Genomic DNA, 26,999 nt, shown 5'->3' on the forward strand with positions numbered 1-26,999 from the left:
GCCTTCACTTCCCTTCTCTTCCCTTGACTTCTTTGTTGATGCCTCTTTTTCACTTTCCTTTGTTTAAATTTTCTGTTCAAATGTTCTGATATAGAATTAACAATTGAATATACCTCCTCTTGATGATTGTTTTCCCTTTTCCAAGCATTTATGTGTTGGGGTCCATGGTTCCTTGCATTTTGCTGATAGTTATTTTTAGCACTTGCTAAATCAGATAAAAATATGCCGCGTATCCTTACCTCTCTTGAAAGGAAAACAAATATTTTTAATGAAGATTAGTTCACCCCAAGGTTCCTGAAGATTAGGTCATGATCATGTTGGATAACTTGGTAGTTTTATTTGTGTTTTCTGGTAACACACAAGGTTAGTATGGGGATGTTGGACACTAGTCTTAAAAGAGAACAGGTCAGAAGGATCTTCAACAGATGTGATAGGCCAACACTGGGCCAAAGAATAAGAAAGATTTAATGTTTAATAATGAATCTCAGTTTGCTCTATACGTGTCAATCTGGAGCGTAAGCTTGTGAGAGGTGTTTAGGCAATATGTCATCAAGGGATGGGAGTCGTGAGCTGAGTGGGGATGAATGCAGATACCAAAAGAAACCTATTGCAAATCTGAATGGAATTCAAGGCAGGATCTGTTCTACTCTGTTCGGATGACAAAAACTATTTAGAAATTGCAGGAAACTTTGAAGCAGCAGCTTTAACACAAACCACAAAATTAAACCTAAAACATGGATTTCAATTCAAATTAAATAGCAGCTTTAGAAATCACAACAAAGTCTGAAACAAATCTCTTTATACCCATCACAAAATTCTCAACGAATAAACTTGAAGCACAACAATTTATTATGAATACAAACTATAGAGCTTGCGATACCTGAAATACCAACTTTAAATGATGCAGAATGTAAACGATAACACACACACAAAACTTACAAAATAGTATATATATATATATATATATATATATATATATATATATATATTTGACAGAAGAGAGTGGGCACCCTCCCTCCCAGCATAGAACTTGCAGACTTCTCAGAACAATAGTATTACTATTATATGTCTGAATTATATGATTTATACATTCTTTTGATGGCTTAAATGGCCTTTTACACATAAAACAAACAAATTTTTTTTTTGATAATGATAGTTCAGTCTTTATGGTTGAATCTTATTGTTTTATCTTTAAGAAATAGATGAAACATATGATCACTCTTTATATAATATAATAAACTAATTTCTTAACAATATACTAATAATTTATAATCCAATTTCCTAACACCGTGGAAGCTTAATTGTACCAATGAATCAGAAAATTTGGCTTTTATGAAACAACCTATACTTCTTTGCGCATTCATTTTCTGAAGATCCTGCCTTGAGGGCAACCAATTGGGCCTGTTCTAGACAAAACCCATGTCTCAGATTTTTCAGATTCCTCCTAATTTTTCCACAAAGTACCATGCAAAACTGAATGTAGAAAATAGAAAATGTTCGAGCTTTGATTTCCTTCAATATTGCAACAAATATATTCTTTTCATAGTTTTTTCCTCAACATATTCCTTGGTCAATATTGTTGGAAGGAATAATGTTCTGAATTGATATGGCAAGAGTCCATTTGACAATAATGAATGTGAATAAGGCTCCTGCATAGAAGGTGATAGGAAGCACGCTACAAATATATATTTCAAGGAATAAAATAACAATGCTCATTAATCAACATAATCAATATTTAATTTCCATAATTCTATCTCAAAACTATATTGAACAAATCATATATATAAAATATTATATACAATGTAAATGGTTTAATGATATGAAAACAGAATGAAAATAGAAAATAGAAATGATATGAACATTCATGAAAATGGTGTAAAATGAGACACAAATAGCTCTCATCAAGATGCATATGAGTACTCTTTAAGTGATTCTACTAATTGGATTTACATTGAAATCTGCTCAGTTGAATAATTTCAGATAAAAAAGTGACAAAAGACAAGATTGGGGAGAAAATGGAAGAAAACTATCTGAAAGGACTTAACCAAAGATAAGTGAGATGCTCACGTAGACAAATTCCTTAGAACCCACTTTCAGTTTTGTCAAAATTAATCACAGTCCAAGTGTAAGGGGTGCAAGCTTATATGGAAATATTGAGATGATTTTTACGCTGAAAGGTCTTATCAAACTGAAGGATTCTTTCAATTACACTTAAAAAACAATAAAATCAAATTTGCATTCATATACACTTCATAAGTCATGGAAGAGATATGAACCAACTTCATCTCTTAATCAATATCTGAAAACTACTTACTAAGTGGAATTAGAAACCTGAGATCATAATGAACCATAGACAACTTTATCAAAGTCCTCCTTTGCTGATTTTATATGTGTTTTCTATATCTTAACTCAAACTCAAAATAGAGAAACTGATTTTTCTTAAAGGCAAGGCCGGCAGAATGTAAAGCATGATCAAGGGTAGAGTTGAGCTCAACACCGATGATTTAGGTAAAAGGACAAATGGAACAGTTGCAATAGCTCGTTTCAACCAAGAAACATTAACATCATGTGATTACCCTAACTGAATGAGGGAGTGGAATACAACCATCATCTTTTGTCCCTTGGTCCAGAGAACTCAATAGATGACTTTTGAAACATGAAATAGTTCTGAAGTTTATCTTCCAACCAATTGTTTCTTTTTCTCATGTCCCTTGTTGAATCTTCTCTCTGAGATAAAATTGCATCTCCCTCTGTCAAATTCAATGATTGGAATCAAGAACAACAGATATCTCATTTTCCTCTCTCTCTCTCTCTCTCTCTCTCTCTCTCTCTCTCTCTCTCTCTCTGAAGTGTTCTTCACTACAGATTCCAGAGGGAATTCCAAAGAAAAATATTATATTTTGATCATTTTGGAGTGCCCGGAGGACTCTTATAGATGCCTGGAATGTTCTTTGTGAGCTATGGGTGTAAATGACTGTGGCTGACTCTGGTCATTCAATAGCTAAATGGGTTTATCCCCCATTGGTTGGTCTAGCCTTCATGTTTTCTTGACAAGTTTTGAATCTTTTGCAAATCGTAGTTGGGCAGGGCTAATGGTATTAAACGTTGAATTGAAGATTTCCCAAGAGGGGGCCGCATGTTAGCCCTTCTTGCTCTCTTCACCTTATGAACCATTGGTCTCCTAATAGGGAGTGCCAAGATGCAACATGGTGGCTTGCATGCCATAGTACAAAGTGCAAGGCGTGGAAGCAGAGTTGCCGGAAACTCTTTTGCCCCTCTTTGGGTATGTGTATACCCATATCCAATTTGGAAATGTATCTGATACTTCCCAGATACAAGCTGAATATTGTACCCATATCTTCCTAAAAAAATGATTTTCCAATTGTGCTAAATACCATGTGATTTGACTTTTTTAAAGATTTGATGTAAATCTGCCCAAGTTTAATTAAAATAAATTGATTTCTTTATTTTTAAAACCATTGGTATAAATAAAACCTGCACCAAATGCGAAAGACAAATACTAGGTTTTTCTATTTCAGTGACCTATTTTTAGGGTTATTTTCTAAAGCAACTCTACAATTTTGCGTATTATAGTATTAAAAAAACTAATAAATATTTGTGTCAATATTGCTTTTGAGGTAATGAAAATCTCCTCTGATATCTTAGAAAACTGTTGTAAATATAAGTGCATGTGTTATTTATCAATGTCGTATCCAGCCGTATCCATATTGGGGGTCATAAAAAATTACAGTATCCGTACCCAATATCATATCTGTTTATGTATCCATACCAATATCCATGCAACTTTGCGTGGAAGGCTTTAGAAGCATGCTTATCACTCATTGGACAAGATGTCAAGAAGACGCAGGTTATAGGGGCACTCCCACACTTGAAGGGCGAAGATATGCACCATTGGTGGAAATTCTTGGTGGTCCATCATAGGCAATCTCAAATAAAGAGGCAGCCCCTGTTTTGCTGGGACAAAATATGTGTTATTGTGAAAACAATCACAACACATGTGGAACAACATGTCTTTCTTGGCTCCCTTGTGAAATCATCTTCCACCTTCAAAGTTTGCTTTTTGGGCTGAAGTGTTCCTTGTTATTGTGTTTCCTACCTTTTTCATCTTGAAAGGTATGGATGAGATTTTTTTGTTTTGTTGGAATAACAGGCTTCATACTCTGGCCTTTCTCATAGCCTTCTGAAAACTTGGTGGGTCAAAGGTAACCCGTTTTCTTATGGGCTCCATCAGCACTTCACTGAAAAGGACTAGTAACCTTCTCTTTGTAATATTGGTAACCATTATAAGTAGTCTTTAATACTCTAAAATGAAAAAATTCGTAGTACAATGTTTCCTCAACTTTGCTAGCTCTCTAAAATGTAACTTTTGGTCAAACCACTCAATGAGTTCCTTCATGAAGTCATTGTATGTGGTAATTAGATTGTGTCCAAGAGTGACCGGCGTATGGTACCACAACTCATGGGTTGTCTCTGTTCAGATGCAAAGTGGTAAGCTTAATTGCCTCATTCTTTGCCATAGGCTTATAGCTATCCGACTTTTGAACCCAATCTCTGCCTGTGTATTTGTGAGTAACATTGCGGTGTGGCAAGGTCACCTTGCTCAATGTCCACTGAAAGTCCTACTAAACTTCTGGACCACTAGTCTCAACTCCACCTCCTTTCTTCCTTTTTATTTAGATAATCATTCAATGCTAAGTCATGTATAATCTCATCCATAAAAGTGTCATACTCAACATAAACAATCTTCTCTCCGTCAACCAAGGGAAGGTGCACTATTGGAGCAACCTGGTCTCCTCTCTACATATGAAAACAGGTTGTAGAGGCCTTGGAACAAATCCTTACCCTGCTGTAACAATGTGCCTCTCAAAATTAATTTTCTGGTTTGTGGAGCTTGTTTCACCACTTTGAGCCTGAGTGAATTGTGAAATTCCTGATTCATCTTAGCAAGCATTTGGGACATCATATGCAACATAGTATCAAATTTTCTCTGTGCTCTGGTATTAAGTTAACTAAACCAGCTTTATCATTAATCATTACCCATGAGTCGTCTATGTTAGCTAGATAGATTGGGTGTAGAATCTAGAGAGTGTCACTGTTACCAAACAACCCTGCCTGCAATCTCTGATCTGCTGCAAATGGATTTTAAATGGAACCTGGTGTCTTGATTTCTTCTGTGCACGAGTATAATACCTCAGTTCCCTTTGACTCATAGATGATGCCTCTGTTGCAATAAGGTTAAATTTTTTAAAAAAGCATGGACTGGTAGGAAACTAGCTGTGATATCACTGTAAAGAACACCTCATTTTTTTGGGAAATTTCTTATCAATGAAACCGTGTCAAAGAAAATGAAAATGTGAGTCAAAATTTTCTGCTAGTACAAGTTTGTTATTTTGGCAATAGAGAGTACTTGCTATCACAAATGCTGGTGGGTTGTTTACAATGTAGTTTTACCATCTGCTATTCAAGTCTGAGATAAGTTTGTATTTTAAAGGAAGTGCTAAATGAAAATAAAACTGAACATACAATCAGAAAACGCTTTTCAATACATTTATAACCAGAGATTGTGTGATTTTGGATATTCTGCAGCAACATGACAGTTCGGATAGACCATCAACAACTTAAGTCATTAACTTCAACAGAAAATAAACATTCCCAGCTATTAGAAAAAATGTAACAAGCATCCAGATTCAGCTAGCACTTGAAAACCCACAAAATCAACCACAACTTGTTTCGTAAGGAGATGTAGGCAACAACAGGTCCTTTATTTTAACTGAAAACAGTTCTAGACAGCAGGAACAATCTTACAACAAATCATCAGACTTCCCAAATTCACCCACTATGGTTCAAACTTGATGTAGTACACATCCAGAAAAAAAACCTTTAAATGCCATTTTACAACCTTACACCTGCTTGGCTACTGTGGAAAACTTGCAACTAATGGTCTGTTTTCAGTCTCGAACCTGTACAGTCCCAAAAACGTCAGCACTAGAGGCAGGAGCGAATTGTGCTTGGTTAAATATGTCATCCAAAATGTGTTTTTTCCATCCTGTAATCATTGCAAAGGGAATTAGGGGTTAGATTTCAGCTTTGGTTGGAAAAGGCTCCCAGAAAACAAGTGACCTTACCCTGAAAACTGATGTCAGGCAGCCCTAGGATTCCCTTCAACAGTATGACCACTCACACTGAGTAATAACGGCAGAAAAACTCTTTAAAAAGCACTCAGATCAGGTCACCCATCCTTGAGAAGAAATGTTTCTGATGAATCAAACCAAATTTTACACTTCGCCACACTTTATTGAGCAAAGGGAGGAGTATGGCTCAGTTAGGGCTAATTCAGCAAGTGTAAGTGTACAGCCAGCCTTGGAAAACACTTGTAGCATCTGGAAACACTGATAAATGCCTGCAGTAAACTCCAAAATACAACCCCAAAACAACACATAAACTTTGAATATTTTCATTTTACTTCAAACTTCTGTTGCAGAAAAACTTTAAAAACCAATGTGATTCCGGTGTGAAACCACACTACTACATAGGGAAGATCGTTCATCATTGGAACTAGTATTCTGACAAGGGTTTCCATCCCCAATCAACTATGTAAGAACTTCTTTGTCAAAATGAAAAATATTCATAGTTTTCTGAGCTCATGTGTTGGGGTGTGTTTTGGAGTTTACTGGAGGGATTTATTGGTATTGCTGATGCTACAGGTGTTTTTCAAGGTTGGCTGTTTAACTGCACCTGCTGGCTGAGCCCTAGCTGAGCTTTACACCCTCTTTTTTGTTTATCAGAGCGTGAAAGCAACTAACTTGGGTTCATCTTATAGCTCGAATTTGACTGAGACATAAATAAGACACACCACCTATACCCAGCCCAATTGTCTCAAATCAAATCACTCTTTGCTTAACCAAGGAGCTCTGAAATGAATGGTTTAGAAGTTTCAACATATGCTGAAGGTTTTGCAAATGGGGTACCATGTTAAGTTGACTTGATCTTGGGTCAACTCCATAAATAATACACTTGAGATGGAGTAGCACTGGAACAGGTGACCCAGAAAGACCTGTTGTTCTGCCTGTGTAGGCATCAGATAGATGCAATGAATGCTCAGTGGAGTGTTTATGCTCATGTTAGACAATTTTTTGTGAATCGCTACATATGATTCTGTGAAGTATGGGTCAGTAAGATAAACTCAAAAACAACAAAATCTAACTCAGATATCAAGTACATAATTTAACAACCTGCCACAAATACCACTATATAAAATTAACTTAATATGTTTTGTCAATGCTAGTAGTTTTTTTATATTATCTTAAATGCAAGTACCTTTCATTATGCAATTTCTAAAAATTATTTGTTTTCTTTGGTTTTTATTATTATGAAAGTGGGGTTTCTGGGAGCCACAGATATAATAAAAATATTCTAAATGAAATTATATCGATCATGCAGCTATCAGGGGATATGCACTGGCATATTTAACAGCTGCCGCAGAAAGGATGCGCTTTTTACTTGGAAGTCCAGGCATGGTAGCTCTGGACATTGATGTGGAGTTACGTGGCCTTTTACAGCAAATTCTTAGCTGTCTAGAGAAATTACCAAGGCCTCAGGGTGAAAATGTTTCCACAGAAATGGTTGACCTCTCTGTACGTAAGCTTTTGTTCTCTTATATAGAAAATAGTTTGTGTTGAATCAATATAAAAGTTGGCATTCATTTATTATGGATTCTTAAAGAATATGTAACTTTGAAATCAGCAGATGAGTTGGATAATATGATACTCACTGCAAATTGATTTTGAGAATTATATCTTTGTTTATGATGAAAGCTTACATTTAGGCAAAAATATTCAATATTAAAGTACCATCTATATCATAATTAAAAATAACCCCACCAGGTTTCCACAAACTTCAATTTATCTTTGTTGAGTTTGTGGAATTAGATTGCATGATTGTTTTTGCATCAACATTTTGGATCACACAGTGATCGGAAACATTGATGAAAAAACAATCATGCCATCTAATCCAGAAACTCAGCACTGATAGAAATAACCAACCAAATAGAAAATTTGTATCTCTCCATACATGAATATTTAACTTGTCCATTATAGATTAATAATGAATATTTAACTTGTCCATTATAAATTAACAATGAATATTTAACTTGTCCATTATAAACCAAGTGTACAATATCAATGCATGGTGCTTATGTGGGGTGGGTATCGCTTGTAAAATAGTTCAGGAGTAATGTACATTAATTGACCTGGAGAATGCCATCCTTTCCTGAAGTCATCATCCATTTGGATCATTTTAAACTATACTACGCATACTATTCTTTGTACTGGAATCAAATGGTGAAATAAATTAATCAATAACATGAGAAGAAGAGATACCACTAAGTTATGTGAAATTTGATGTGAGAGTTTTCATGTTAAAGTGGCTTTCAAATTGTGACACATGCATCTATATACGTATGGATGCAAATGCTATGCCACGGAGTTCAACGGATTGTAAATTAGAAATTCAAAACCCAGGGAACATTAAAAAGTCTTGGAATATATGAAATCATCGTCATTATTGTCCCTATGTTGTACAATCGTGATAGAATTATTAGGTTCATATTTTGAGAAGAAATTTTAAAATGGTTTTTAAATCAGAAAATATGAAGAAAGTAGGCCCGACATATGCTCTGCAGGGGCAATGTTGGATGAAAGCATTTGAGTGCAGTGACACATTTTTCTTTCTTTACACCTACAGAAGCAAATGTACGAGATGCAATACTCTTCATTCCTTAGCATTGAGCACTTTGTTTGTCTTCAATGAACAAATCCCAGACCTTCCTTGCTGGGTAGATCCTTAAATCTTTGCCATTAACAGATGAACCTCACCTTCCTCTATTATTAGTTTAACGAATAGAAAACAAGTGTTACAGATTTCAAGGAAAACGATTATATGGAAATGTGTTTTTGAAGCCCGACTTTTTTTCCCTTGTTTATTAGTTTTTATAATTTTATTAACTTCATGCTTTCTCGTTTAGGTTTTACTTTATATTATGATTTTACAAAAATCATGAAGATATATTTAGGTAGATTTTATTTTAAAATCTTTAAATTTCTAGTATTTTAAAACTGATTTAATTTTCAATATTATAAAATCATTTTCTATTAATATTTTCAAATTTCTTTAATTTTGTTATCGAATAATTTTAATTTAGTGTATAGAAATCATTTTTGCTTGACAAAAGTAGCTTTGTGGTTGATAGCCATATATTGAACTAGAAAATCTACATTGTTAGGACTAATTACCAAAATTCCCTAGTGGGGTTTAGGATTTAAAAAATTCATGTAGGTTGCCTAATAAAAGTCTCTTTTAGACATGGTACTGCTGTTTCATACTATAAATTGTAGGCAACTTAATACTAATCATGGTGTAGGCATATACACCATACATTCAAATTATGTACCATTTCTCAACCATGTTGTTTAGAATTTTCTTCCTTGTTGTTTTAGTAATGTCCTTCATGGTGAAGGTCCAGTCTATTATTGGGGAGAGTGTAGCCCAAAATGGAAGTTTTTAAAAATTAAATACCCCACTAGATCAATATTTGTACAAATCATTGTTGAATTCTATAGTGGAAATGACAATTGATCCATTTAACAATTAAGACTGCATTAAACACTGGCAAATATCTCGATCTAAGATGAAAACCAAGTTATGTAATAGTATCATCCAAGATGATTCTAAGCCCCTGGTATCATTGAGACCTTATCAAGGAATTATAAGAAACCCTAGTTACCTCCTTCGATTCACATGCTTCTAAGAGGTGGCTACAAACATTGAAGAAATTTGTGGTAGAGAGGAATACCTCACCCAACTTCACCTTGATTGCATATATCATAATCGTTGCACTAACCTTAAATACTTTTCTCAACCAGTGATCACCACTTATTTTCACCAAGAAAAGCAATCCACCACATCTTGGCAACCAATCGTATCATGGTGTCCATAATCTTGAGGCAACGTTCAGATGAATGGAAGCAAAGTGATGCATTTCAAAACTCAACATGTGAGCTATCTACATGACTCCCCATGATTTGTGTTGGAGCCTACTTTGTGGAATGATATCCTTCCTTCACCCCACGTGTTGCCACCATTGTGAGGTTCATTTTCTGAAAAATACAGGATCATCAATGAAGAGACTGCAGTCTAAATTCTTTTACTTGTCTAGAAATAGAGACTTCCCAGAAATGTGTCTCTTCTCACTATATATCACAAAATTTGTTGGCCTAGCATTTTGTTAATTTCGTCACATGTCTTATTGTACGGTCTTTCATTCGATCTCTGAGTGGCAAGATTTGGGTATGTTACAAAATATTTGATGCAAATAAAATCTGAATTATTGTCCTTATTTGTACATTCTTCTTGTACTTTAATTTACATTTTAAATTTTTTTTCTGCAATTCTTTGCAAATATCAAAGAAAAACAAAACGACATCAGAAAATCAGAATTTTGGAAATCAAGATCAGGGGGGATACTATAAAATGGGAAGTATAGCCTAATGCAAAAAAGGAGAATTCTTGTCAACATTGAAACTGAATGTTAATTATTAAATACGTAGTGGCTATTTACAGTTGATCAATGACTGATCCTAATACCCTCGTAAACATTCCCGATGAGTTACATTTAACATCTACTTAATAGTGAATTATTACATCACTGACAGTGAATTTGAACATACAATAAATTATTAGATCTCTTAATCAAGATTTTAATATAAATTTGACGCTTCAACTTATTGGTAGTTGTGATTATCTACAGGAAACAGAGTATGACAGCATTGACAAAAGAAAATAAAGTTTTTTTTGTCTAGAAAAGTTTAATGAACTTTTAAAGTGACAATTGAACCAACTGCCGTATGGGATAAAAATGAATCAGGGCAGAAGAAATCACCTCATTGAGTAAAAAATTTCTTTGAATGGTTGATAATTGCAGAGTGGAAAAGGAATCACTCTGTTTTAGGTGCTCTCCAAATTAAATAGTCAATCCCTTGCATCCTAAAATATTGTCGACATATTGTTATTCTCTTACCAGGAATAAAATTGAAACAGCAGAAGGAATCACCTCATGTTAAAAAATTCTTTGAAAGGTTAGCACGTGAAGAATGGAAAAGTCATTGCTCTGTTTTACGTTTTCTCCAAATCAGAAGTCAGTCCCTTGCATCCTAAAATCTGCTTATAATATTGTTGTTCTCTCTAATGTCCCCATTTTCATGCCTCCCTTAGCAGTTGCCGTGTAATGTCCGCTTTTTGGGATATTAAAAATATTAAAAGACAAATTTATATGACATTAAAATTGACTATGAAAGTGTGGACTCTTATTATAAAAGGTCAATTTAATGTTCAAAGTGGGCTGAAGATGACAAGGAGAGATAAGAGGAAAAGCTAGGAGGGAAGTCGAAGAGTCACACCTGTGAGAATAAAAGGAGAAGAGACTCTTTCATTTGGGCATGCTTGATTTATGATTTAGATTTCAGTTCTCTCTTGCGAGAGTTATTTAGGAAAGCTTCAGCTTTGAGGCAGTGTGAGGATGTAGTCCCTCGTGTCGGCAGACAACGGACACAAACCCATTGTCCATGGAGACGTCACTTCAGGTGTCTCATATGCGCTTATAGGTTCTTCTCTTAGTGTTCCAATTTGACTGTAAAATTGTGTTTAAGATTGGATTCTGATTGCTGGTTATTTAATTGCTGTTGTATAATGCAATAACATGTTTTAAAGAGTTGTATGAGAGTTTACTGGTTTAATTCTATTGGTTTGTACTGCATTTCATATGGTTGAATCTTGAATACTATTCGGGGAACGAACATGTTAATAACTTTTTCAGAATCTACTGGTTTCTATATTGATGTTTCCTAATACATCTGCCTATGTTTAAGTTCTGAATATATTTTTGAGGAAACTTCGAGTAAATATTCGGTTTAGGATATTTTAGTGGTATCAGAGCCCATTTTCCTGCCAACCTGTGAGGGATTATTCTCGACAAATCTACGGAAGGTTCTGAATATCAACAAAAGTCAAATTTGAAGAACCTCTATTATTCAGATATATTTTGAGAAGGGCTTTGCAGAGAATTATTAAGCTTGAACATTTGAGCTTTAAATTGGAAGTTGTGGGAGAAGAATATTATTAGCACACAAGTTGAGACTAAAAATTTCTCAAAAGTCGAGCATTTGAATAAATTTGTTCTTCTCTATAGTTATCAGGGTATATTTTGGGCTTTGTTGTAAGCGTGTTGCCGTGGAAATATTGTTCTGATAAATAGTGTATGAGGAGCCAATTATTATTCTTTAGTGATCATCGGGCTCAAATATTTAAGAAGACCAACCCGATAACCTAAGGTTGTCGACATTAAAACTTGTTGCACATTATTGATTGTACGTTCAGAAACATTCTTATTTGGCATTTGACAAAGTGTGGGGTATGTTTGCAATTAATCTGTTGGGTATTGAACTTTCGAACTGTTTATGCGCATCGCCTGTGTTTAGAAGCGGAGCCAGTTCATTAAGGAGTCGGCTCGTATTCCTTAGTGGAGCTCATTCTTGGCCGTAGGTGACTATCTATATTTAATGCTACCATAAGAATTGCCGTATATGCTGAAGGGATGCAATTATGTTAAGCATTAATTTGTTAAGCTAGAGAAACATATAGTCAGGCCAAAAGATTTGGAGAAATACTAAGACAAAGAACGAATTGGTCAATTTTAGTAGAAGTGTATTGTTTCAATCTATGCCATGGAGAAATTATTATCAGTGATGTCCAAGTTAAGGATTCTATAAAACCTTTATAACTAGTATTGAGCCTCTGGTCCATACAAGACATTGTCATCATTGCAATCATTTTTTTTGATGGTCAACATCAGAGATATGCAGGGGAAGTAATATTGTTCTTATGTAGGGTATTCTTAGTGAAGTCTAGGCATGTAATGTTATGTATTGCCAAGAACCACTGTTCTTTTTATTGTACAAGTATTAGGTTATAAAACTTGGCATTTAATTATTTTTAGCCTTGGGGGAAGTTTGCGCAAGTTACCTTCAATTAAATAATTGTCTTGGTGAATATCTAAGGTGTAATGTCAATAGCAAGCATATTCGGGAAAAAATTCGAGTGGTTGTTGCAACATTTTTTCAGTATTTTCGAAGGAAGTGTTGTCGTTACAAATTCAATGGTTAGGAATAGAATTATTTTATGGAAGGTAACTGAAGGAGTTCTCCCTCTCTGGCATGGAAGCATTAGAAATAGTGATCTTAACTAATGATAGTGAATAGGAATAGCTGGTTGTCCAAGTGACATTTAAGACAAACAAGTTGGAATCACAGGGTTATAGGAATCGACAGAGTGGAAAATGCATTACATCCAAGACATTACATCCTTGTCAACAGATTTCTTTTATAACGTATGCATGAGGGGATCGTCAGAAACGATTATGTGAAAATGGAACGGTAATAAGTATTTATGATACAACAATGTTGATGCTTGATGACGGTTTGGCATACCACTTCGAGGGACACACTCTCATGCCTTGTTAGGTCTTTTATGGGACTTGATGAAATCATTGACAGGGCGCTCCCTAGATATGATGGAACAAGCATTGGTGAGGATTTTGTGTGCTTAACACAACATTGGCTAAGCAGATTGAAAGCGACAGACTCTTTGAGCGGAAATTTCTGTGACACGAATACTAGTGAGGTAGCAACATTCATACATTATGCTCTAGTTTTTCCAACAAATTTCCAAGCTCTTGTGGACACTTATGAAGTTATAATAAGTGGCATACCCAATTTCTATGCCGTTGCTCTTAGCCTGCATGATTTAGTGTTGAAGATGAAAGCTGTGTAGAAGTGACAAGTTTCATTCTTTCTTAATGGTGCAATTGTAGATACAAAGCACATGGAATAAGGTTGGATTCAGGTGACCTTGCATACTTATCTACTTGGGCTTGGAAGCTCTTTTGTCGAATTGAAAAGGAGTTTTTCGTTCCTGATTTTGGGAATTAATGGGTGTCGCAGTTATTCTGGGATCGCAGCATACTATCAAGTAGGAACCAACTTGATATCATGATCTGCATATGATGCAAAACAATTTTGCTTTGGTGCACGGATTATTAGATGTCGGACAGTTCAATAGGTTTTTAAGCTTAGTGTATGCTGAGCCATGAGGTGAAACGTTCCAAGAGGGTCTTGCTCGTGTTCAGTATTGTATTACTGTTGGCTTCCTAGGAAATATTGATGATTGCCATAGTGAATCTGGAACTGATTAACATAGATTTCCTTGCTGTTGCACGTTAGGCAATCTATCTTCTTGGGTACCAACATTCAGAATTTTTGCTCCTAACTTATCGGAGAAAGCTCTTTGGTTCTTGTCAGTGCTTAGTGATTGTGGGGGTTTGCCAAAGCCATCATTACAGCTGGGTGATAGTCAATTTGCAAGGAGTGATGAATTTTAGAAGATTGCTGAAGACATATCCCTGGAGATTTATTAAAGCTGACCACAAACCTCTTCTTAGTAGCTGTTTACAGAGAAATGTTATTCTGTATAATCTTAATCAGATATCTACCCCAACTTTGGATATATTCAGTATTCAAAATCCATGAAGTCATTTTGGGTGATCAGTAAGTATTGGGATTTCATAAATATCATTGTGATTCTAAGCCGATCAGATAACATTGTGGAGTTCAAATTCGAGAAAAATGGAAGATCTAAAAAGCAGTGTCTTTTTAGAGGAATTCAAGAATGCATTCAACAACCCTCAGCTAAGAAACTTGCAGAAAGAAAAGCAATTGGGTCGGCTATACGTACTTGGCTTGCAATTAGAACGAATGAAGTCTCCAAATGATGTTCTCTCCAAACTGGAAGAGATAGAAGCTTATTTGACCAAGGTTGAGCAGGCAGATGCAGACTGTTAAATTGGACCTTACAACCTGCAATGGTGACCATAGTCCAACCCAAGTAGATGGAGCATCCAGATGAACAGGTTACCTTTGTGGTTGCTTCTTGCCTCAATGAGATCATGTGAGTAACGTCTCCTATAACAGTCTACATGGATGTAGTGATGACAAAAGTTTTGTAGTTGATAGCAAAGAACTCGAAGGGCTTACAAGTTAAAGGGATCCCTATGAGGCAGCTACAAATTTGCTTGACCAATGAGACCAATACCACAATCAATCCAGTTTGTTGGAACCACAATGACGAAGAGGAGGCTAAAGAAATTCAGACCAGCACAAGGAAAAATGTAGATAAGAGGATTTCAGCTATGGTAAGGAACATACAAGATTCTACGTTGGTGATTTGGAGGTTGGTTATACATGAAGTAACAAAAACCTAGAATCTTTGTATGATGAACCATATACCCTTCGTATATGCATGATATTAACTTCAATAGACAGTCCAAGATGACACCACAAGATGATCAATTGTATCAACATGATAATATGGAGATGCATGCATTGAAGAACTAGCTGAAGGTTAACGAAGACATGGTTGTGATATCTTTGGTACGTTATTACAACACTCATGAGATGGTTGAGGATCTATGTAGGAAGGCTCAAAAGGGAGGCAAAGTAGATTGGCCTGTTGCTGATTTGTAGGTGGTCAAAAGAACTCTTGAAACTATGAAATCAGATTATTTATGTTTGCTTTCCGATAGGGATTATATTCTTAGGGTTGCTGAAATATATGTTGATAAGTTGAATAGAGAAAGGAATGAGATTAAGGAGCTCAACAAGGAGCTTAAACATGCTAGTGAGGCATTGGATGATACTCACGATACTCAATTTTCTCTTTAGGAAGCAGAAAATCAGATTAGGGTCATGAATCACTCTCGGGAACATTAGGGTAAAATGATGTAGGAGTTTTTCCAAGAAGTCATTGATGAACTTGATAGCATTCAACATATGTATGACTTGGATAGCTGCCCCAAACGATCAAGTATCAAAATGTTAGATCACATTCAGCTTGTACACAACCCTTTGTTTGAAGTTTTTGCTCATTGGACTTCCGATAATCCCCTTTTTGTGATAAATGAGGGAACTCCTTTTGATTGCCATGAAAGGGAGGATTTTGATTTCAGGATATTAGATCCTGGTATAGTTCCTAGCAGTGAATTTGTGTCAAAGTATGGGAGTGGTGAATTGACTATTGTTGCTTGTCATTAGATCAGTCCAAACATGGTTTTTGATTTCACCCCATACAGGAGTTGGATGGATTTCCTACATCAGCCATTGAATAGGTCTTGGTGGAGTACTGATGTGAGCTATATTTCAATCATAACGATTACCTTTTCAGCTTTGTACTTATAACACCTATGCACTTGGGGGTTCTGTAGATTTATGAGGACGGTATGAGTTTTGATGTACCTGTGGTGTTAGTTTCAGATTTTGAGCAGCTTGTTTCTTACATTATCTATTTAGGTTGGATTGTCACCATCTATTGTATTATACATAGCCCCTTGATACATTTCTACCTCATTATGGTAGTTGGTCAGGGCAACAAGGTTTGAGATCTAGGTGTTGACACTATGTATCTATGGCTGGTTGAGGATTTGATTGTAGTTCTACTCAGTTTGAGGCTGGATGTGATAATGATCAGAGTTGTACAGTTTTAGGTGCAATGTTTTTTCATAGAGTTATATGGGATCTAGATATCTGGTTGATGGATGGATTGCAGAGTGGTACCTTGCTTCATAGTATGACCGGATTTGTTTTCAGTTTGGGCTACAAAGCAACCTGCAAATTCATATGGGATCTTGGTACTAATTGCTTGAGGACAAGGAATTTCAAGGAGGGGAGATTTGTAATGTCTCCTTTTTGGGACATCAGAAATATTAATGGACACGTTTATATAACATTAAAATTGACTATGAAAGCGCAAACTCTTATTATAAAAGCTCAATTGAATATTCAAAGTGGGCTAAAGATGACAATGAGAGATAAGACGAAAAGCCAGGAGGGAAGTCGAAGAATCATAGTTGTGAGAATAAAAGGAGAAGAGACTCTTTCATTTGGCATGCTTGATTTATGATTTAGATTTCAGTTCTCTCTTGCGAGAGTTATTCAGGAAAGCTTCAGCTTTCAGCCAGTATGAGAACATAGCCCCTCATGCCGGCAGATAGTGAACGCAAACCCATTGTCCGTGGAGATGTCACTTCAGGTGTCTCGTATGGGCTTACAAGTTCTTCTCTCAGTGTTTCAATCTGATTGTAAAATTGTGTTGAAGATTGGATTCTGATTCTTGGTTATTTAATTGCTGTTGTATAATGCAATAACATGTTTTAAGGAGTTGTATGAGAGTTTACTGGTTTAATACTGTTGGCTTCTAATGCATTTCATATGCTTGAATCTTGAAAATTATTCGAGGAACGAACGGGTTAATAACTATTTGAGAATCTACTGTTTCTATATTGATGTTTCGTAATACATCTACCTATGTTAAGTTCTGACTATATTTTTGAGGAAAGATCGAGTAAATATCCGGTTTGGGATAGTTCAACCCGCTAGTAGGATTGGCTTATTAGTGGCATTTTGTAAGCCAATGAGGTCGATAGGGAACCCTTTCCGGGCCTTGTGACAACTTATTAGGGCTTGGAGAGCTAGTTTGAGCAGTGTTGGGTAGTCTCCTAGATTTTAGAACTCCCTATTTTTTAAAGATGAACTATGTAGAGACACACCAGAGAACCTGTAGAATCATCCTAGACACTTCTGGCAAAGTTTCTTTTTTTTTAATAGAGTTCCTAAATTTTAGGATGAAATTATTAGATAGCTTGCCATGGTCTATTAATTCTATATGACTCTGATATCATACTAATTTGAGTATGCACATCGAACATATCCAATATATGCATGAAATCTCTGATTGAAGAGGCCTATGTAATTGTCTGTTGTCTTCATTGTGATCAGCATCTCCTTGGGGCACTTTTGTTAAAGTCTAATTGAATAAACTTGGTTATTTTAATTATTAACTAATGATCATCCACAAGAGATGCCAATTTCATGAAAACAATTGATTAGGCCCGACCTAGAGAGGTACATGTCCTTCGTCCTTTCGAAGGACATGCCCGTTGGTTGTTATACATATATTGGGTGTGAATGTGGATAAAGGACACACATCAAATACAAGTTTGCTCCTTTAGCATTTATTGCCTTGTACGATTTATATCAAAGATAATATTGTATTTGCAAAACTATACATCATAGCAAGAGCACTTAATATATGGTCTGCTATATTTAAAGACCATTTTCAGCAAGAGTAAAAGCATTATATCAGTTTTGGTTGATTAGAATTTGCAGAAAACATACATGGTATCAGAGCTCTGGTAGTCAAACCTAGGCTCTGCAAATTGATAATCAGATTTAAAATATCTAGCAACATCCCTCTACCTTCAACGACTAGTGCAATTAGACCCAAAGATAGGCTTGATGAAAAAGAACAATTCATTGTTTGGAAATTCATAATTATGATGACTCTTAAAGACATGATGTAATACAATTTGTTGATAAGGAATCCAAGCAACTTGATGCTGATCCTCATAAAACTATCTAGATTAAAGGAAACAGGAAAGCCATGCAACTCATATTAGATTGAGTTAAAAATGAAATAGTACCTATGCTAATGAAACATCAGACATCATTTAATATGACGAGTGCATTTTTAAATGCATATAAGGTTAACAATGCAACTAGAATCGTTGCACTAAAAAGGCAACTAAATCATATAAACATAAGGAAAGGAGAATCCATGAATTCATACTTCCTAAGGGTGGCTAGTCTAAGAGATGGACTTGCAAGTATAGGGACCATAATTGAAGACAAAGAGTTGTCACTTATGGATATAGATGGGTTACTAGATTCATGGGAAACATTCTCACAAGGAGTAAGTGCTAGAGACAAACTTGTAGACCTCAATAGACTTAAAGGAGATTGCCTTCAAGAAGAATCTAGGCAACTCAAGAAAGGGGAGAAATTAAAAACTGAAGATGAAGAACTTGATGTCCTCAACACAAATTCGTATAAAAGTAAGAAGCACTTCAAGAAGGGTAATCAAAGAAATGAGAAACGTAAGAGAGATTTACCCAAAATAAAATGCTTCAAATGTAAAAGATTTAGACACTATAAAATTAATTGCCTTGAGAATACAAAGCAGCAAGTAAATTGTACAAATGTTACTAGGAAAGGGGAAAACTACGGTCCTGAGAAATGTGTATTGTATTCATCGCTATCAAATGAAGTATCAAGCAAAGCATGGGTAATTTATAGTGGATCATCTCGACATATTACATGATACAAACAAGTACTAGACTCAAATATCAAAAGAAGTTAATGATGAAGTTACCATAGGTGATAATTCCACTCATTCTATCAAAGGAATTGGTATTTGCACCTTGAAACTGAAGTCGGGTATTTCTCTTCATCTCAAAAGTGTAATGTCCCTACTTCCAGCAAGCTTGGAAAATTTTGGAACAGTGTTCTTCAACTTGGATACCCAAAGAGTTCATTTGATTTGAAAGTGCACATTCTATTCTTTAGATTTACATGAGGAATAGATTAAAAAAAATCTTCTTGATTATAATAACTTCATGTTCCTATATCTGCATTTATATTCGGATGTATGTTCTTCTAAGACTGATTGGTCATGTCTTCCTTCTTTGCAACTCCTATGTCTTTATATATGTTCTAGTAGTCCTCAAATATATTTCTCCTTTCCTTGTTATCACGTGGAATGAACAAGTCTATCATATTATTTGTGATTGTTGTGTATGAGAAAGGTCATGAATTTCATATTACTGTTGGCTTGCAGATTTCTCGTCTCACAAATATTTTATTAGTATGATTATACATCTCTATTCTCATAGCTGACATCATTCCTTTATACTTAGCATACCCTCTTCCATTGTGGTGTTAATACTGTGACTAAAACTTGATGCTGTAATCTTGAAACACTGTTCTGCTGTAATATACTGAATGTTGGCATTATTAACATCATCGGAAAACATTATTTGGGCCCTCTTCTTTTATCGTTGCAATCAGTGTTTGATCCCCTGTCAATTCTTACTGTATCATAAACATGCAGATGTTTATATTATATTCAATTTGATTTGGAGAATATTTGCTGGAACTATTTATTTCACTGACTAGATTAGACTCGGTTGCTGTCTATTGGATTAGATATGATGTATGATTCCTTCTTGTGTATAAATATCACTTGCCCTCCGAGTATGTATGCCTGTAATTCCTAAATCGATATTTCATTTTGCCGACAGTCCATCTTTCTTTATTGTTATTTCTCTCCAATATCCATTCCTCTTTCACTATTGTTGATTGGACAACAATTGGTTCGATTCCTTATCATCACTAGTCTTTCTTCTTTTTATTTCATCTATGTTCTATTATTCCTTTTACCTCTATTATACTTCTCGTTGTTTGGTGTGTATGCTGGATGTCTGTGCGATTTTATCTCCTCTGTAACTGTAAATGCATGTGTCTTTCCTCTGATATTTCTGGTCACTGAGTCCTTTCTTCTTTTCTTCAGTTTATGAACGTGAATCTCCTCTATCCTCAGTTTGCGCATTCCTCACTGATACAAGTAACCGTCATTTTGCAGACGTGTGTTTGTGCATAGAGTAATCTTCTTTGTAGCTCTTAAGGGTAAATGACTTCCTTTCTTTTTAAATTTTTTTCCCTTTTCTTCTTAACTGCAACCTTTTATTAATAACCTTTGTATCCTATGAGATGTGACTTTCCAATGAGACTCTCTTCTTAGTTAATTAGTTTATTAAATGACTTCTTATCCAGTTTAAGATTTCAGTTTAATCTTTTAGTTATTAAATCATATCGTATAAATATATTTTAAACACTTCAATAAATGTCAATTGGTTACTATTTATTATTAAGTACTCATCTATATTATAATAATTAAATGAATAATAAATTTATTATCATTATATATCAATTAGTATAATAATAGAAATATGTATTGATTTATCAATTAATATTGTTCTTCATTAAATAGTATTTTACTATTTAATCATTATTAATTATTTTATATTATGATTATTTTTGTAAAAATCATATTTATTGTTATTATTATTATATTAAGATAAACACATTTTTGATGAAATATTTTATAACATTTATAATAGTAATATTATCATTAATATAATTTACATTATTATAATGATAATATTGATTTAGTACACTGTATATTTATTTATTACTAATTTATTATCTTATATTTAACTATATTATTATTAAAATCCACCTTAGGAAAGGGGACATTACAAAAAGAGTACTTTATGTATGAGGAATCAAATTTCTGTTACAACACTCGAAGATGATGGACATAATGTTGCATTCATGGATGGTAAAGTAATGACCTAGTCTAAGAACTCTTCATTTAAGAAATCAAAGTTGATTGGTGAAAGAAAGGGATACTTGTATGAATTAAATATAGAACCTATTCAAGCCTTAATTCATGAAGCTGCATATATAAAAGAAATGTTGCATAGAAGGTTAGGATATCTAAATTTCAAAGCCTTATCGACTATGGAAAAGATGGTTATTGGTTTACCTAAGTTGAATAAAGATCATTTGAGCATATGCAAAGGATGCGCTCTAGGTAAGAACACCAAAAGTCCATTTCAAGATAGCACTAGAAAAACTAACAATGGTTTAGAATTATTCCACTCAGATTTATGTGGACCTATGTTTGTTCTTTCTCTTGGAGGTTTTTGGTGCTATATAATTTTTATAGATGATTTCCCTAGGAAAACAATGATTTATTTCTTAAAATGTAAGGAATTAGAAGAAATCCTTAAGAGATTTAAAGAATTCAAATCCTTAACTGAAAGCCTATCAGGACACAAAATTAAAACTTAGGACTGATAATGGAGGGGAATACACTTCAGATTTGTTTAAAGATTTTTGTAAAGAAGCAGGAATTAAGAGGGATTATATTGTTCCTTATAACCCACAGCAGAATGCGGTAGCAGAAAGGAATAATAGAATAATTATAGAAGTAGCAAGAGCTATGATATTTGATCAAAATTTAGAATAGTATCTTTGGGCAGAAGCCTCATGTACTACTTTCTATATTCAAAACAAAAGTCCTCACTCCCACCTCAGAGATAAAACTCCTAAAGAAGTCTTTTCTAAGGTTAAATCAAATATAAGTCATCTTAGGATATTTGGATGCCCAATATGCATACATGTTCCAAAAGAAAAGAGAATTAAGTTAGAACCCTTCAAGAGGAAAGACATTTTTGTCGGGTATGGTGAAACATCTAAAGCATATAGAGTTTACATACTTGGTTAGAAAAACATTGAACTTAATGGGGATGTAATATTTGAAGAAGATTTAGCCTTCAAAAGAGCCCTAGGTTTTGAAGATATTACACATATACCTAGTTCTGAAGAAAATCATGAATCTAAGTTTCAAACGGAGAACATTGAAGAAATTGAAGGTGAAATTCAAAATCATAATCTTGAGGAAACTAAAAATCCTAAGAAAAGACCACTTTGGGCTACTAAGATTGTAGAGGAAGTACAAGACTTTGCTGCACCATCTGGAACCTTTAGAGAAAGCAAAATACCTAAAAGACTTTCTAGCTATGTAACGAACACGAGTGATTTCTCTAAACCAAATTCAACTAGTGTTTCAGATGCTATTAAACATACAGCTTGGAAGGATGTTATGACAGAAGAATACCAATCCTTTATTAAGAATGATGTTTGGGAAATTGTTCCAAGGCCTGAGGGAGAATCTGTTGTTTCTTCTAAGTGGATATTTAAAATCAAGCATGCTGTTGACAGTAGCATTGAAAAATATAAAGCTAGATTCGTAGCTAGAGGATTCTCTTATTAGGAGGGAATTGATTATGAAGAAACCTTTGCTCCAGTTGCCAGAGACACCTCTGTAAGAGTAGTCTTAGCTATTGTAGCATCAAAGGGATGGAAAATACATCAGATGGATGTGAAAACAACATTTCTGAATGGAAAGATTACAGAAGAGGTATATTTGGAACAACTTGAAGGATTTGAAACTCATAATCCTAAAATCTTTGTTTTCATACTCAAGAAAGCTCTCTATGGGCTTAAATAGGCTCCCAGTGCATGGTATGAAAGAATCGATACATATCTCATGAATTTACGATTCTTTAAGAATGAAGTTGATCCAAATCTGTATTATAAAAGAAATGAAGATGATATGATAATTTTGATACTATATGTTGATGATTTACTAATAACAGGCGATGATTATCTTATAGATCAATGCAAGAAAGATCTAATCAAAGAATTTGATATGAGGGCTTCTCTTTCTCTGGCTGAATCTATCATACCCAAACTTCTATGGCAACTTAAATATTGGAGGGGGGATTTGATATCCTCTCCTCATGTGGCAGTGAAAGATTTAGGACTCCTTCATTACTTCCTAGGACTAAAAGTATGGCAAAACTTTGACATCATCATACGTAATCAAGGAAAGTATACATTAGACATCTTGAAGAGATTTGGAATGTGGATCTGTAGACTTATGTCTTCTCCAATGGAGACTAATCTACACAAGCTTAAGGAAGCAGCAATAGAATCACCCTCCATAGATTCTACTCTTTACAGATAGATGATTGGGTCTCTTATGTACTTGGTAAATGCAAGACGTCATATTTGCTATGTTGTTAATGCCTTAAGTCAGTTTATGTGTGAGCGAAAGGAGATTCAACTAATTGCAATCAAACACATTATGAGATACTTACAAGGCACTATTAACTTTGGGCTCGAGTATGAGAAAGTTGACTTGGACTTACATAGATTCATAGACTCAGATTGGGCTAGAAGTGTTACTGATAGGAAAAGCACTTAAGGATGCTATTTTAGTTTAGTGTAATGTCCCTTTTTTCTGGGACATTATAATGTTGTGTGCTGACTCGCTTCGCTTAGGTTTTAGGGGCGAAAAGGTTCTTTACATGGTTTAGTTTGAGGTTTGGTGTAGGCATTTCTAGTTTCAGACCCATCGGAGTAGTATTGGCAGGTTGTTCGAATGCTTACTAATTTTAGTAAGTAAACAGAGCACAGTATTTTCGGTACCTCAATGTTGCTTTGGAAGTGTCTTGCCGAGAGCTTTCCAACGAGCTATTGCATGTGACTATTTGAGTTCATCTGGTAAGCTATTTTAATGCTTGATGATTATATCGTTTCCTGACTTAGTGACTATTAAAGTCACTTAATTTTAAAAAGTTACTATGTTCACTTAAGTGACTAAAGGACAAAAAAGGTGCTTTATCCCACATTTCTTAAAAGAGCGTGCATCACTTTGGTAAAAGTTATAAGGGGACAACAAGCTCCACATGTGAGGATATGAGGATTATAATATTCAAACAAATATTAATCTGGGAGCTGGAAACAGTTGCTGGTTATTTCTTTTAAGATGCAAACCCTTGAAGAAACTTTTGGAGGTTGGATGCAAACCTAGCCTTCCTACAAGTTCAATTTATATTTCCAATTTAACCTTTTTTTCTGATTATAAGATTGGATCTTTGGGATAGTTGCATGTTGTTGTATTGCTGTTGTATAATACAGTAGCGTTACTGGACAATTATTTGTAGTAATCTGCTGGTTATGTATAAACTTCTAAATATTGGAGAAATAAAATCAGCTTTCCTGAGTTTTTCTGTATGCAAATGTGCTGGTTAGAAAATGTTTTAAATTTTGGAATTTATAGTGGATACTAGTTTACTGTTTCGATTTAAATCTGCACTTTTATATCACGGGTTTTGGGATAATATCCGGAAAGGGATATTACATTTAGGCTCAGCGATGATATCATGGATATGCAGAAAGCAAGCATCAGTAGCATAGAGTTCCACGAAAGTTGAATACATTGCAGCAGCAATGGCCTCTCGGGAAGTAGTTTGGCTTAGAAAGTTACTTGTGCGATTATTTGGTCAACTCATGAATGCCACTATTATTCATTGTGATAATCAGAGTTCCATCAAGCTTTTTGTGAATTTAGTTTTCATGACAGGTCCAAGCATACTGAAATTCCTTACCACTTTGCAAGAGATATGGTAGACAGGAAAACTGTCAAGTTAGAGTACATTTGCACTACAGATTAGACAACAAATATTCTTACTTAACCTCTCTCTCTCGTGAAGATAGATCACTTCAGAAAAGGACTTGGTATGGTTGAATTATAATACATTTGTATTCTTTAATTATTAATGAAATAATTTTGTATTAAAATTATTATTGTCAAGCTATTGACTGTTATGGGCTTCACCATTTGTATTCATTATCTAAGAGGTGACAATCTCTGAGATAATGAACACTTGTATAAAAGACATTATGAGAGATGACAATCTCTGAGATAATGTTCTGAATAGAAGAGAACTACTTTCAGATCTGGATGAGTTCAAGATCACATTGTGATGTAGACATTTTTATGCCTATGAGTCACAACTTGGATAAAAGGAAGAATTTAATCATTCTCTGGATTTTATCCTATGTACTGGCAGATCTTAACTCAAGATCATATTGTGATATAGGCCTGTCAGTATCTATGAGTCACAACTTGGATAAAGGAAGAATTTAACCATTCCCTAGATTTTATCTTGTATATTGCATTCTATGCAATATTGTTATCACAAGTATAAGTCATATCACAGGTATAGTAATATGACATAGTATTATGTATTCAATGATACCACATGCTTAGAAGATTCAGATAGATATAGAGTATTAATCTATACTTATTCCTCTTAATTGTTGGTGCTAGATATGTTATTTCTTAGTATGATAATCAAGTTAAGAGAGAGTGTTAATTCTATATAACTCTGATATCATACTAATTTGAGTTTGCAGATTGAAGAGATCCAATATATGCATGAAATCCCTGATTGACCAGGCCTATGTAATTGTCTATTGTCTTTATTGTGATCGGCATCTCCTTGATGCACTTATGTTAAAGTCTAATTGAATAAAATTGGTTAGTTTAATTACTAACTAATGATCATCTACAAGAGATGCCGATTTCATGAAAACAATTGATTAGGGCCAACCTAGAGAGGGACATATCCTTTCTAAGGACATGCCCCCTGGTTGTTATACATATATGGGGTGTGAATGTGGATAAAGGACACACATCAAGTACAAGTCTGCTCCTTTAGCATTTACTGCCTTGTACGATTTATATCAGAGATAAATATTTTATTTGCAGAACTATACATCATAGCAAGAACACTTAATATACCATCTGGTATATTTAAAGACCATCTTCAGCAAGAGTAAAAGCATTATATCAGTTTTGGTTGATTAGAATTTGCAGAAAACATACATGGTATCAGAGCTCTGGTAGTCAAACCTAGGCTCTGCAAATTGATAATCAGATTTAAAATATCTAGCTACATTCTTCTTCCTTCAATGGCCAGCGCAATCAGACCTGAAGATAGGTTTGATGGAAAAGAACAATTCGTTGTTTGGAAACTCAGAATTATGATGACTCTTGAAGACATGATGTAAGACAGCTTGTTGATAAGGAATCCAAGCAAACTGACGCTAATCCTCATAAAACTATTTGGATTAAAGGAAACAGGAAAGCCATGCAAATCATATTAGATGGAGTTAAAAATGAAATAGTATCTATTCTAATGAGACATCAGACAAAATTAATATGACAAGCGCATTATTAAATGCATATGAGGATGGAACTGTTAGTTAGCTCACCATGGTCAGACAACATTAGTGAACAGGTTGCATCATGCAGAGCTCAAAGTGGAGTCCAGATAAGCGAGCTACAATTAAATTGGGAAATAATTTAATAAATTCCTATATGTAGTAAAAATAATAATAAAGTGATTATTATAATCGCTTAGAATATAATAAAGTATTATTATATTTGGCTGAAGTTCCTAGGCATTAAAAATTAAGTTTATAACTTAAAAGGGCTCTAAG

General features: G+C 34.6%; 1 protein-coding gene across 2 annotated transcripts in view; it reads left to right on the plus strand.

Moving 5' to 3' along the window:
* GRL (transcription activator) overlaps positions 1 to 26,999 on the plus strand; it is a 268,919-nt gene that overhangs the window by 159,739 nt on the left and 82,181 nt on the right. For both annotated transcript variants that reach the window (XM_089828816.1, XM_089828825.1), the window contains exon 15: positions 7,462 to 7,655. In XM_089828816.1, coding sequence (XP_089684942.1) covers positions 7,462 to 7,655 — 194 coding nt within the window. The remainder of the gene's footprint in view (positions 1 to 7,461; positions 7,656 to 26,999) is intronic.

The sequence above is a fragment of the Cupressus sempervirens genome, chromosome 1 (assembly GCF_028749045.1).
Source record: "Cupressus sempervirens isolate cs-2001-9-10 chromosome 1, ASM2874904v1, whole genome shotgun sequence".
Classification (NCBI taxonomy): domain Eukaryota; kingdom Viridiplantae; phylum Streptophyta; class Pinopsida; order Cupressales; family Cupressaceae; genus Cupressus; species Cupressus sempervirens.